General features: G+C 51.3%; 1 protein-coding gene across 1 annotated transcript in view; it reads left to right on the plus strand.

Annotated features, from left to right (window-relative positions):
• The window catches only part of GNAO1 (G protein subunit alpha o1), an 83,200-nt gene that overhangs the window by 33,299 nt on the left and 36,058 nt on the right, over positions 1 to 13,843 (plus strand). The window contains exon 2 of the mRNA XM_035898753.1: positions 12,772 to 12,932. Coding sequence (XP_035754646.1) covers positions 12,772 to 12,932 — 161 coding nt within the window. The remainder of the gene's footprint in view (positions 1 to 12,771; positions 12,933 to 13,843) is intronic.

The raw sequence follows: 13,843 nt of genomic DNA on the forward strand, positions 1-13,843 counted from the left end.
CGGCTTTGCTCTCTCCTGGCCCCCCTACGAACATGCACACATACACCCCTCCCCGATACGGTCCCCAGCAGATTTTTTTTGTTGTTGTTGTCATCGAGCTATTCATTTTCCATAGGCTGCCTTCATTCCCGTGGCCTTTTGCAGCTAGGAGACAAGATGTTGCCTTGGAAACAAAGCCCCTTGGATGTTTGGAGTCTCTGGGATTGCTCTGTCTGCTCCCCGAGTACTTTTCGGTTATTTTTATTAGCCGCACAAAGATGCAGCAGACTCGTAGCCAAGGCAGAAAGTAGCCCTGGGAGGTGGAGGTGGAGGGGAGGCGGGCGTCTTGCTGGCATCGCTCACTCCACCGGGGGATTATTTTTTTTTTGCAATGCACCACCGGCTGAACGCCTGCGAGAGAAATGGCATCTCCAGGGATGGCTGCGCACGCAGGGCTGCTCCCGGGGCTGGGGCTGGCTGCAGGCAGGCAGGCAGAGAGAGGGGATTGCCAGGGAGAAAAAGCAAAGGGGAAGAGAAGGGAAAGAAAAGAGGAATTAAGACTGGCAGCCGTTCTGGTTTGTCAGGGTTTCTCTTTCTGACCGACCCGCCATGCCATGGAGGGACCACCGGGCACGCCGCTGCCAAGGCATACGTGGGGACTACAGGCCTCTTATTTCAGAGGAAATCAGATTTCCAGACCCCTTAGACAACTGTGAAAATCTCTGCTCTGAGGTTTTATTGGGAATTCTGCTCGGTGCCGCGGGGCGAGTCGGGAGCGGCACGGCCAGACCCCAGCCTGAGCTCTGCTCCCGGCTGGGCGGCTGGAGCACGCCAGCTCGTCCTGCCCCAAATCTGCCTGCAGGAGGGGTCTGAGCCCTTCTGCAGGGGGGCTGTGGAAGACGGTGAGAGGCCGCATCATTCTCATCTCCCCTTATCCAGAGGCAGCATCACTGCCAAATCCCGACTCCTCCGCGGAGAACGTGCTGGAGTAGGCTTTTACTCCTTCTTCTGCAAAGATGTAAAAAAAGAAACAAAACAAAAGCTGATTAAAAGAAGCTTCCCTAATCCCCTGCTGGTACTTGAAATATCTCCAAGCCAGCAAAAGCATTCCAGAAAAGAAGTGAATATACATAATTTTCCAAAAAATAATCAGTGCGGTATTAAGCCTGTGCCCTGGTACTCATGTCAGCATGGTCCTGTGCAGCCTCGAGGGAGGGCTCCCAGCTGCAGCGGCTGCATGGCTTGCAGAGCCAGGGAGGCTGGCACAAAGAGAGGGGGAGGAGAGACAGCACTGGAATGGACTGGGAGGTGGTGGGCGAGGACCAGCAGCGTCACACCTGCAGCGGTGACCACCACCGGGCCACAGCCACGGAGCTGCTCGACCGTGGTGCTTGTGGTGTTGCAGCTATTCCCCTTCCCAGCTACAGCCAGGCGCTGGTGCCATCCCCACCGCTTTGCCGGGCTCGAGGTGCTCTGCGATGGCAGCAAAATGCTTTAGGGTGGGACCCACCCTACGTTCCCCGTATGTAGCACATAGGACTGCACACAAAGGAGTGACTTTGCTCTTCCGTGGCATTTTCCGTCGCAGCTGAGAGTCACAGATGCCCAGGCTAGCAAGATGCTCACAGATTTTCTTATCCCTTCTGGTGCATCCTCACCAGAGCACGGAAGTCTGCCTCATCCTCCCAAGTGTCATGAATGCCGGGCGCTTTTTTTTCCCCCCTCATCATCGCTGATTTTCCTTGTCGATACTATGTGATACCATGGTTACAGGGATGTAGGGCTAATCCAGCTACAGTGGGTTATGGGCTTTTTCAGTTTGACATTCTTTGATGCTATATTTGTCCCAGAAGAATAAATAATAAATACACACAACAGCATCGAAGATTTCATCCAGGCCCCCAGCCTATTCCTGCCTATCCTTGTTAAGCCGTTATAAAGATATTTCTCTGCCAGGCTCTTATTTTACAGACCGTCCTCTGTCATCTAACGCTGCACCTGAGGTCCCATTTATCCACTCTCTCTGAAAAGAGCAGTAAATAGAAGAAAATTCCTGTTAATAGCCCTGAGTAGAGCTTCCCCTGGAGCAGCAATGCTCCCACCCAACCCATCAGATTCCCCCACCTTCCCCTCCCTCCTCACTCGCTTTCCCTCTTCTTCCTCCTCCCATCCTCACCTCACCGTCTTTCTTGACGCTGTTGTAAGGAAAATGCAGGGCAATTTTTCTCTGCAGCAACCTGAGACAATATATAAGCAAATCTGTCCGCGTGTGAAGTGCCTCAACCCTGATAAGGAGGCACTTGCTGGGGGTTAGGCTCCATAATCCCCGCTGATCAAAGGAAGAGCTCCTCCGACCCTGTTACAAGCACCCGAGTCTTGATTTTGCTGGAGATACAGCAGCATGGGAGGGATTTAGGCGACAAAATTTGTATTTCTTCCGCTCTGAAGTCTGGGGCTCCTTCTCGGCAGCCGCAGACATCTTGAAGAGCCACTTCTCACCCATAGCCCCATCAGACGTAGCTTCCACTCCCAGCGGGACCTCAGCCAGATGCTCCCCCACCCCAAGTCCTAGAAATCCTGGTCCTCCCTGCAGAGGAGGGCTCGCAGGCAGCTGGAAATTAAGAAGGGAGGGAAGCTAAACAAAGGTTGTGGTAATAATAAGTCATGGGCAAAACTTTGCCGCTCAATGGATGGCGCCCTGTTTCAGCCCGTCCCCGTTAATGGGACGCTTGGTGGGACCACAGGGGCCTCCGGGGTCACCCTGCAGCTCCATCGCTGGGTGAGTGCAGCCGCGGACCAAAAAGCAGAAAGTTATGAAAGCAGCACAGGCGAAGGCAGTAGTCTTCTGCATTACTCGGGCAGCTTTCCTGGGCATCTGTGTTGGGAACTGCCACCAGCGGCAAGCCCAAAATGGCCGCAGGTTTGCAGGCTTCCATTTGCACACTTCCACCGTCTCTTTTTATGGAGGTTCCCCAGAAAATGGCAATGTGCAATGGAGAAAGCTGGGGAAAGCGAAGCACTGCTGCCTCTTCTGAGGTCCCTCTTCCCAGAGTACTTCTTCTTTAAACAAATAAGGCAAACTCGCTGAAGTTTGCAGAAGAAACTCAGTTCCCAAAGTGCCCTGGCTGCCGTTAATTAACATTTAGCCAGGACAGCTCTTAAACCACAGAGCCAGTGTGTCCTCCTGCCCTGAGCGCCCGTATACTGGCCGTGTCGGTGTTGGACTTTATGTACCTCAGTTTGCTCCTGTAAAGTCCAAGTCAAACCTAAGGAAACCCCTTTGGTCTGCACTTTGAGGTGCTGAGAATCCGAATTACAACAGCAAATAAGCGGTGACTGGAGGACTCTTGATAAGAAAGTTCTTACGGTACTTATTCCTAGACCAGGACAGAAATGTTTGATGAATTTGCTAAAAAACCACAGTCTAGAAGAAACCAAAACCGTTTGTAAAATCCAGTCAAAATCTACAGATAATCATGGCCAAGAGGAAATTATATGCAAATCTGGAGAATTTTTCAAAGGGATTTTGCATTCCTGAAAGGCCAAAGTGTTTTGTTTTCATTCGTTTTTCCAACTTTTCATTTGGAAACAAAATTTTTTGTTTTAGAATTGACCTACCAGTTTCATTGATAACATTGAGCCCCCAAAAAGCTCGAAACAAACCAAAATATCCTGGTAGGACTCAAGGCAAGCACTTTGGCTGGACGCAAAATGAAATTTTGGGGAGATTTTGGGTCGATAGAAGAATGCAGGGGAACGTGTTTGATCCAAGCTGATTTTTTCTGTTCTGCCACCAAGTGGAAAATCCAGTATTATTTGGCAGCTGTGATACCTGCTCTCACAACAGTGACACGAGAAATAATTTTGAGACATCCCATCAGGCGGAAGGCTTGGGGATGGACACCAAACCCACCAACTGCTTGTAGCCGTTTCGGTGGCAAGCAGTAAGAAATCCCTCCCCAGGCATCGCAATTACAGGTTACAGAGAAGAGAAGAGGCAACGGGCAGCTGAAATTTAGCATGACTGGGGTGGGGGGATTTTTCCCTCTCCACCTTGCCCTTTAAGTGTATCCCTTCATCACGGATCACCAAGTAAAATAGGACCATAAAATGAAACAAGGCTCCTTCTGACTGAAACACTGTCGCTTTCTTTGGAGACAGATGACTGTAACCCACAGGCTTAGTCCTCCGTCGTACGAGGCACTGATAAATCTGCTAGATTAATTGTAGAGTGGAGATTAGCACCCACCGTTCAGCATCAAGCTCTGAGCATTAAACTAATTACTAGGTTCCAGCGCTGCACGGCTTCCCAGCAGGAAGCTGCTGCCCTATAAATCATCGTACACAAGCGGCATTTAGCCAGAGATGTTAAAAAAAAAAAAATCCAGCTTTGTCCTGGGAATACTCCCACCGTAGGGGCTGGTTTCCCTTTCTGTTCCAAAGACAAAGCCCATTTCACCCTGTTGTGGTGGGAAAGCTTGGAAGGAAACCATGGTCCTGCCACCCCTAGGCAGTCGCCTGGAGGGATGGTGGCGTGGAAAATCTTAAAGCCATTTTGAAGAGTGGAAGATGTGCAGGCTAAAGCCGTCAGGAATTCCCAAAGTCAGAGAGGGTTCCCAGAGAATGGCCATCACTCCCACTCAGCTCATCCTTCTTACGAGGAAAGGCTGAGGGAGCTGGGCTTGTTCAGCCTGGAGAAGAGAAGGCTGAGAGGGGATCTCATCAACATGAACAAATATCTCAAGGGTGGGTGTCACAAGGACAGAGCCAGACTCTTCTCAGTGGTGCCAGCACCAGGACAAAGGGCAATGGTCACAAACTGAAGCAGAAGAGGTTCCAGTTGAACAGGAGGAAGAACTTCTTGACTTTGAGGGTGACCGAGCCCTGGCACAGGCTTCCCAGGGGGGTTGTGGAGTCTCCTTCTCTGGAGATATTCAAAGCCCTCCTGGACGATGTCCTGTGCACCCTGCTCTGGGTGAGCCTGCTTGAGCAGGGGAGTTGGACTGGGTGATCCCCAGAGGGCCCTGCCAACCCCTGCCATGCTGGGATTCTGGGACCCACATTGCAATGAATGTAAAAAAGCTGTTTACTTTACAAACGCCCGCAGCCGGTGCAGCTGCCCCACCTGCTTTCGGGAATATCGGGCATCTCCCCACCATCTGCTGCAACACGAGCACTCCAGTGCCGTTACGTTTTACCGATTTTCACACGGTGGAGAGGATTTTACAGGGAGGAGAAGGACAGCGGGCTGCAAGGATTTTGTTCTCTCATCTTTATGTGTTCCCAGCCTCCTCCTCAGTGCCACAGCAGAGTGCTTCCCTGCGGAGCATGAAGCCATGCGGCTAATGTCCCCCATCTGTGACATTCTCTCTCATCCCCTCCCTGGTGGGCAGTCCTGTCGCTGTCTGCATGGCCTGAAAGGCGTCAGCAAGGGATGACGTTGCAGCTTGCAGGTTCCATACCCAACCCTTTTGCTCGGGGCTTGTAGGACTGAGGACCCATCAAAGCGTCCTGTCCTCAGAGGGATGCTGGCAGAGTCTGCAGTGGCTCTCACGGATGCCATCTTCTTGAATTAGAAGTGACTAGGACAGACAGAATGATGAGCTTTTTCACCTTCCATTGCAGCTAGAGGGTCAGGATCTATTTTGAGACCATTTAACACATGCTTCCTGGCTTTTCCATCCTCGTTTGGAAAAACCCAGTCAGCTATCCACTACCTTCGTCTCTCACCCAGCTCAGGAGCTCTACAGAGCACCTCAAGAACATGGGAGGACCCTACGGTTTCCTGGAACAAAGCAAATTTGGGAAACGACTTGCTCTTTGGTTGGCATCCCTTTGGGCAGGTTGAGTTCTGTGGTGTTGGGTGGTGGAGGGTTTTCCACCTCTGGTGAGGGAAGCGCTGTTTCCTACAGGACTTAGGGCTGTAGGAACTCTTACAATGAGTAGTGGCCAACTGGCAGCCCAAGCTCTTGCCAGATTGCCAGTAGTCCAAGCAAACAGGCAATATTATTGTAGGTGTGTTGCAGGAGAGGAAAAGGAGCCGATACCCACATAAAAGCTAGCAAATTTTATTTGCTCAGCTGCAGTATCGTGCAGAATAAGTAGGAATTAAAGTAGTACCAAACACAAAGCAATTCGCCTGCTTTAGAGCTGTAATAATCTATAGTACCCATCCTGCTCCACATCTGCCCAGATAGGAAGCAGCAGATGGAAAACACAGCAGTAACACGGTTTCAGGATAGAGATCCTCGACCAAGTATTGGACAGAGAGAAGTTGTTTGGCCAAGGCAGTCAGAGGTGATGGAACCATCTTGGCTTCAGAAGGAGATGAAAACCAGGGCTTTACTAATTGCTAGCCAGACAGCACAGCCTCAGGAAGAGACATCTGCACGTCACTGTGGCTGTCAGGTTATGGTTTCTGTATAAAACAGCCCACCTGCCCGCAGACAGACGGCAGACCTTTGGCTTCGTACCCATGTCAGCCGCCCCTTTTGTGAGCTGTTTTACATGAGCGGGGTAGAAGACGACTAGGGTGGTGCTGCGGAAAGCCAAACATCTCTAACTTCATGTGTTAGGCTTAGCTTTGCTGTGTGTTGCAGATTGCTGGGAGCACGACGCTGAGCTTTGCATCAGCATAAACTCCTCTTTCCCAGACCACAGGGAGAGGTGTCAGGGGCTTTCCAGATCCGCCACTTGTTACCAGGTGCAGGCAGAGGGGATGTAGTTTGGGTGCCCACCTCACGGTGTTCTTTTGGGATAGATTTGACTAAGCCACTGGATAGTTTTTTACTAGCTCAGCACCTTCCAGGGTCTCTCAGACTGCATGGCTGGCAAGCCAAATGCCAAGCAGAGCTGGGAGGCCTGGGTTAAATGTTCTGAAGGTGGCAGATTTCCACAGATTCAGAGGTCAGCTCTGAAACGCAGATGTGTGAGAAAGAGAGGGTGAGTGAGGGGGAGAGTCATACGTGAAGCTGTTTATTCAGCATCTACAAAGCTCCTGCAGACTTGGAGCTGGGCCCTGGATGTCTCTGGAAGAGGCATATTCACCAGCTCTGCTTTGTTTCCAGAATTCATTCAGGCTGCAAATGCTGTGAAAATAACCAGCTTTTGCTGGGGTGCAGCCATGCTTCAGCTGTGAAGCAGGGTCCAGATTTCTGAGATGCTTGAGGAGGAGGAGGAGGTTCTCAGCTTATGAGCCATGTTCTACCCCCCACATTACGGGACCTTGTTTCTCACTGAAGTAGCAGTGGCATGTACTGCTCTGCCGGGAGGTCGGGGTCTGGGTGCCCCCCAGGAAGGTCTCCTCTGGGGACATCCTTTGTGGACGCTGGATGCTTTCAAGGCACCAGTTTCCCCCCAGGCTCCTGGCTGGTGAGGGCCACTTCTCTTTTCAGCTGTGCACTAGGTTATGCGTGACTGGATGGCTGACAGCTGGTGCTGGGCTTCTGATTTGTTTTGTACGGCCAGCGAAATGCAATGCTCAGCTTTTCCCCCCCAACCACACGGATCATCTGAAAAGTTCAGAGAAGCAGCTTTGCATACAACTAGCCACCAAAGGAAATGGCCCCAGTGCTAACCTTTGGGATAGGCTGAGTAACAGGTATGATTAATCAGAGTAAATCACAGCAAAAATGATATTTACTGGGATTTAGTTCACCAAAAGGAAAAGCAGGGGATGACGCATGCGCTGGGTCAGCTCTCCCATGGATGCAAGTCAGCATGGCTCCATCGGGGTTGGCAGATTTGTACTGCATAGCTTCACATAACACTTTGCCTTTCCCTTAAACTCCCCCCTTCCAGAAAACTATTCGTTTTTGCAAAAATTTAAAAAAAGTCCCTTAGTTAATGCCCAGGCAACTTCAAAGGATCAGAGCCAGGATTTATCGTGGGATGGTCAGAGGGATGGGGACCCGAGTCCCACTCCGGTGCAACTCTGGTTGGGCAGGGCAGGAGCAGCTCTGCTGGTATCTTTGCGGGCATGGATCATGGCTGGCAGTGAGGAACAAATAATTAGGGGTGATCTATATCTGCCTGATGAAAAAGAACTAGCTTGCAGAGACAAACATGACTGCCCATAATGTCAGGCTGCTAGGAAGAGCCCCTCTCCCTTCCAGCAAGGTAACAAATTAATTGGGCTAGGTGGCTGTCGCAAGCAAAGGTACGCATTTGCTTGCTGAGGACAGCCTGTGTGCTTGGTGACAGTGACATATGGGAGACAATTAAAGAACTGCGCTTATGGCCAGGTTAGCGAGAAAACAGGTCCCCTTATGAACTGGGTTTATGCCATGTGGCTGGTGCAAAGGTAGGCACTGGGTTAGAGAGGAGACATGCTGACTTCCCGCCACGTTTACAGGCGCCTTGTTCACATCTGCCTATGAATTCTACGGTCATGTAAAAGCCCACCCTGCCCTGGCCCTGCAAAGCCCTCTCCACTTCCCGACTGGCGTGGAGGTTGGTTCTTTAACAAAGCATTATTTGGGCTTTTAGCTTGATGGCTAAAGCCATGGATGTATAACTTACCATCCCCAAGTTTCTGAGCTCTTCTATTTCCCCAAGCCAAGCCAAGCCAAGCCAAGCCAAGCCAAGCTTAGCGAAGCCAGCTCCAGTTCTCCCGCTGTAGGTGGACACATTCAGGAGTGACACAGAGCTGAACAAATCCCACTCTTGGTTACAACCAACCCAAAGGCAATCAGCTCGGGGGTTAGGGTTTGACCCCCTGTGGAAAATACAAACCACTGGGATGCATGGGAAAGCTGCGAGGATGGGCCAGGATACTCCTACCGGAGAAGAACCGGCCTGAAGGAGAGCAGCCCAACCCCTGGTTCTCCTCCCAGCCAGCGTGTACTAAGGGGACGGAGACCGAGCGGCTGGGGAAGGGCGGAGGCAGCAATGGAGGAAGCAGCCCTGCACCATTTTGTGGCTCCTTCCAGCCATCCCCGGGGCACAGCGCTGCCTATTTTTAGCTCCCGAGGTAGCTGAAATACCACCGTGATATTCATTAGCGAAAAGCCCGTCGGATGGGAACTGCAAGGCCGGGGGGGGTGGTTGGTCTGGTTTGTTTTGCTGTATTTAATTGCGGCTTCAGTATAGAGGCAGAGCGTGGCGGGAGGCTCGGCTCCTCTCACCTCGGGAAAAGCAGGAGCGCCAGACCCGGGGGAGGCGGGAAGGGAAAAGTCAATCAGGCAGTATTTAAAAATCTACCTGCTGGGCCCAGGGGGGGCTGGAGATTTTAATGTCATTCCCAGCTTGAGATGCAGCCTGGAGAGTGAGAAAAGAAAGGAGTATCTTCTCTTCTTGGATCCTTAATTGCTCGTTAAATCATCTAACAAATGCCTGAACTCCTGGATGGCCCCATGCTCCTTGACAGAGGGGCTTCATCCTTGGCAGGGGGGAGGAGTATTTTTAAAAATACTCGTTTCACCTGCACTTTCTGGGTCTGTAAAGCGGAGAGTTCAATAGTTCACTCTGCAAAATAAAACTAAGCCTGGAATATTTTTATTACCACTCAGCAGGAGCAATAAACTTACCTCCAAATTGTTCCCCAGCTCCAGACTGCCCCTGCTCCTTGGTCTGCCCTGTGGGCAACCTCACCCATCCCCAAAAGGGGCCTCTGGTGACTGTAGGCTACAGAGATGAGGAGGGGACCGGAGCATCTCCCCTACAAGGAAAGGCTGAGGGAGCTGGGCTTGTTCAGCCAGGAGAAGAGAAGGCTGAGAGGGGATCTCATCAACACGAACAAATATCTCAAGGGTGGGTGTCACAAGGACAGAGCCAGACTCTTCTCAGTGGTGCCAGCACCAGGACAAGGGGCAATGGTCACAAACTGAAGCAGAAGAGGTTCCAGTTGAACAGGAGGAAGAACTTCTTGACTTTGAGGGTGACTGAGCCCTGGCACAGGCTTCCCAGGGGGGTTGTGGAGTCTCCTTCTCTGGAGATATTCAAAGCCCTCCTGGACGATGTCCTGTGCACCCTGCTCTGGGTGAGCCTGCTTGAGCAGGGGAGTTGGACTGGGTGATCCCCAGAGGGCCCTGCCAACCCCTGCCATGCTGGGATTCTGTGTGACTGCAGAGGAGCATGTGCCAAAATAATCCCCTGCCCTACAAGCTCAGCCCCGTTTCTGGCCGGAGCAGACATGATAACCCCAGGTGGAGATACCTGTCCCAGGTCACCCCCGTTCTGCCCTGTCATTGCTGTTCATCTGCATCTTCTGCTCAACCCCTCTTGTGCTGGGTCTTAAATCACAGGGGACTGCCACAAGTCTCAGTTATTTCCTAGCACAGAAAATGTGACCACTGTGCCGTTCCCCCTGGTGCTTTGCAGAAAGCGACCTGCAGTTAAATCCACAAAGCTCAGAAGAAGCCCAGACCCTGCCCGTAACAGCGGGAGAGCTTCACATGTGCTTTGCCATCACAGCAGATGGACAGCCCTGTGACTTACACCCGTAATCCCCCCGCCAGTGGTCAGGATAACATACGGAAGACCTCCTTCCTACCTGACCAAAAGCATGGCTTCTTCTGCACCACCCATGCACAGATAACGGGGCCACACCAGAGCATAGCCCCAAACAGACTGGCCATTCGCCGGGTTTGTGGTATTTAGAGTCCATGAAAAGAGCAGAATTACGGCTCCGGCAGGGCAGGCAAAGCGAACTGATGATTTATGGGTATTCGCCGAGCTCATGAAACACTCTGGGGCAGAAAACAAGCTTTTGAAATTAACTGAAGTCTTCAAGGTTCTTTGTTTGTCTTGGCTTTGAGGTGTTGAGTCACCAAAACCATTTCTCCAAAACAAGCAGAGCCTGTACAGAGGGCCAGGAGGACTCCTAGGCACTAAAATACGAAGTTAAGTATTCTGCGAGAAAGACTTTATGTTCATAAAGTCTTCAAAGCATAGACACTCCACTCCATTAAGTTTTATGGGATGGTGTCTCCGTACAGTACTGAGGCTTCTTCAGCCCATAAAGACTGGATGTTCAGGCGACTTGAGGCTCTTGCTCTGAGCCTTGAGATCTCCAGCAGCTTTGGTCTCCAGCGCTAGTGGTTTGGTGCCCTGCAATTTTTCAACAATTCCAGTGTTCAATAAAAAGAGGGGTTTTGATCCTGGCCACACAGGCCACAGAATCATATAGAAATGGTTAGGTTGGAAAAGCCCTTTAAGATCATCAAGTCCAACCATTACCCTAACCCTGCCATGTCATACACCTTGTCATCCCCACCCATGCAGTCAGGTTATTGTGATGCTCTTCAACGTTGCCACTCCTCCACTTCTAATTGAACCCATGACCTAGGAAATAATAGGCTCACTTTGCCACAAACCCTTGTCCCCAGTGCTCAGGCAGGACCCAGGGATAGCAACCCATCCCGCAGTTGGGCTGTTCCCACCGTAGCTGCTCAGTCTGAGCATCAGGCAGGAGCATCAGCAGCACGTGGCAGGGCAGAGGGACGGGACAGAGCCTGTTGGAGCCAGGGAGGATGTAGGAGCTCCTCCGACTGGCGATGCCCGGGCTCCCTGCACGCCCAACTGCAGCTGGCTTTGTGGCGCTGTGGTGGCCAGGGATTGTTTGTCTGGGGGACAGGGACAGCAGAGCACAAGAACTGCCTGCACTCCCCTTTGCGAGACTCGTGGTTCTGGTCAGCGTTTGTCGATTTAGACCAAACACCCTGGGAAGTGAAGACTTCCACCTGTGTTTGTCCGAGAATGGGTTCAATCCAGCAGGAAGAGAAAAAGTAATAAGAGAAAAGGTAATAAAAGAAGGTGGTTGCCTTCACTAGCTTGCTGTAAGCACATGTAAGGAATAAGAGCTCCTCTTTTCCAATTAATTATAGCAATAATAATTGGGGTTTGTTTCAGCTAGTAGAAATAGGAGACTTTTCCAAAGTGTTCAAAGCAATGAAAGATAAACTGCAGATTAGCCAACACCCCGTGGGTTCAGGAGTCGGGGTGGGGGTGGGGGTGAGATCCACTTACTGCAAAGCGAGCAGAGGGGAGCCATGAATTTGGGTGTCCTGCTTCGCAAATGAGTGAAGCATCAGCCACTGTGGACTACTGTGGTTGGGCTGAACTCAGCTATTCCAAAGCCGTCTAGACGTACCCATCCTAAACCTGAGACATCTTCCGGACCCAAGCTGTCTCAGAGCATTATCCTCCAGGAAAAGTGGCTGTTCCAGCGAATCACATTTTTCTCACCAAAAAAAGATTCCATGCAAAAACGGCCAGCTGGCCCTGCGCTCGCTGCCATACTCCTGAACCGCAGGAGGTTCCTCTCCCCCTGAGTCACGAAGCACGACAGCCGGCTGAGGTGGTCTGTAGCAGGGGCTCAGAGCAAAGAACAAGGACTCAGGAAAAGCAGTAAACCAGCATCTGAAAAAAAATTGTTTCTGGAGCCTTGCTGCTGTCCTTTCTGATACAAACTGCCCCTATGGTTACCCACACAGTTAAAAACCAGGCATCGTTGCAGAAGACTTGCCACTTTGCTAACAATTTAAATATACTTGTAAATACAGGAATTCCCTTCCATTCCCAAGAAGCTGCACACGTGCGCAGTGCCGACGGGTTTGTCTGTTGCGCGGAAATGTTTGTTGATGTGAGATGGCTTGCACAAATAACCTTGTGGCCTCCTTGCTCTACTCTCCTTTTGCCCTTTCTGCTGGACCGCACAGTGTGGATCCTAAAGCCCCAACCCCAGAAACGCAGCCTCTTTACTCTTGACAGCTTGGTGAACTCTTTCTGAAATCTCTGGCTCCCGATTCTGCCTTGAGCATCTCTGTGACCTCTTGTTTCTCTCCTCTGCAGGCTGATGCCAAGATGGTCTGCGACGTCGTAAGTCGGATGGAGGACACAGAGCCCTTCTCTCCAGAGCTGCTTTCAGCTATGATGAGACTCTGGGCAGACTCTGGGATTCAAGAATGCTTCAACCGGTCCCGAGAATATCAGCTTAACGACTCGGCCCAATAGTGAGTATCCCTGTCCGTAGCCTTTTGTGTTAAGAACCTGCATTTGGGCTCATTAAACTAAAGTTAACGACCGCATGGTGGTGGTTCCGAACATGGTTCTGCTTACAGACAGGGACGTGCGTTGTGTCACGGACTGCTGCAGGGCAGAAGGGATCAGGCAGGACTTTTGTGTCCCCTCTGGCCAGTCTGGGGTCAGGTCCATGACCCCAAGGGCTGGTTCCCAAACTGCTCCCGAATGGCTCAAGGTAGGTTTCTACAAACATGGACCTAGTGAGCAGAGGCCGGCCAACCCGTGGGGGTCGCTGACTGCTTCTTCATTTGTCTGGCAGATGGCAGATAACAGAGGGTGGGATCACCTGCTTTGTACACTGGCCCGGCTCTTGGGTTGGCTTTCCCTGATACGTGTCCGCTGTACTGACAGGCAGCTGGATTACAGCCCAGGGTAAGGGGCGTCTTCCCTTTACAGAGTGGCATTGCATTATTCTCATAATACAGTTGGTGGCACCTCTAGCAATTAGGGACCACATCCAGATATTTTTAATGGCAATTGTCTGAACTCATGTTTGGTTCACCCCATCATAAGGTCAGGACACCTACCCATTAAACGGCTGCTCTGGCTCTGAAGAAACGTTGAGTGCCTCCCCCGTTTCAGTTCAGACCCATTTCTAATGAGGCTCCATCCGACCTGCTTGCCTCCACCTAGGCAAGGGGACTAAAGCTTGTCATCCCGTAATTTCAATCCCAGCAGCTTCTGCAGCCAGGCAAGATGTCCCCTGGACAGTAGTCAGTACAAGGTGGTTACGTATAAGGAACAGGCAAGCACGGAGCGATCCTTTCCCCGGTTATACCCTTGGACCCTCTGGTAGTCAGGGAAATAGATGCTTCCCCACATGGTGACAGGGGAAGGCTAC

This window comes from Egretta garzetta, unplaced genomic scaffold, assembly GCF_000687185.1.
Source record: "Egretta garzetta isolate BGI_Z169 unplaced genomic scaffold, ASM68718v1 scaffold27, whole genome shotgun sequence".
NCBI lineage: Eukaryota > Metazoa > Chordata > Aves > Pelecaniformes > Ardeidae > Egretta > Egretta garzetta.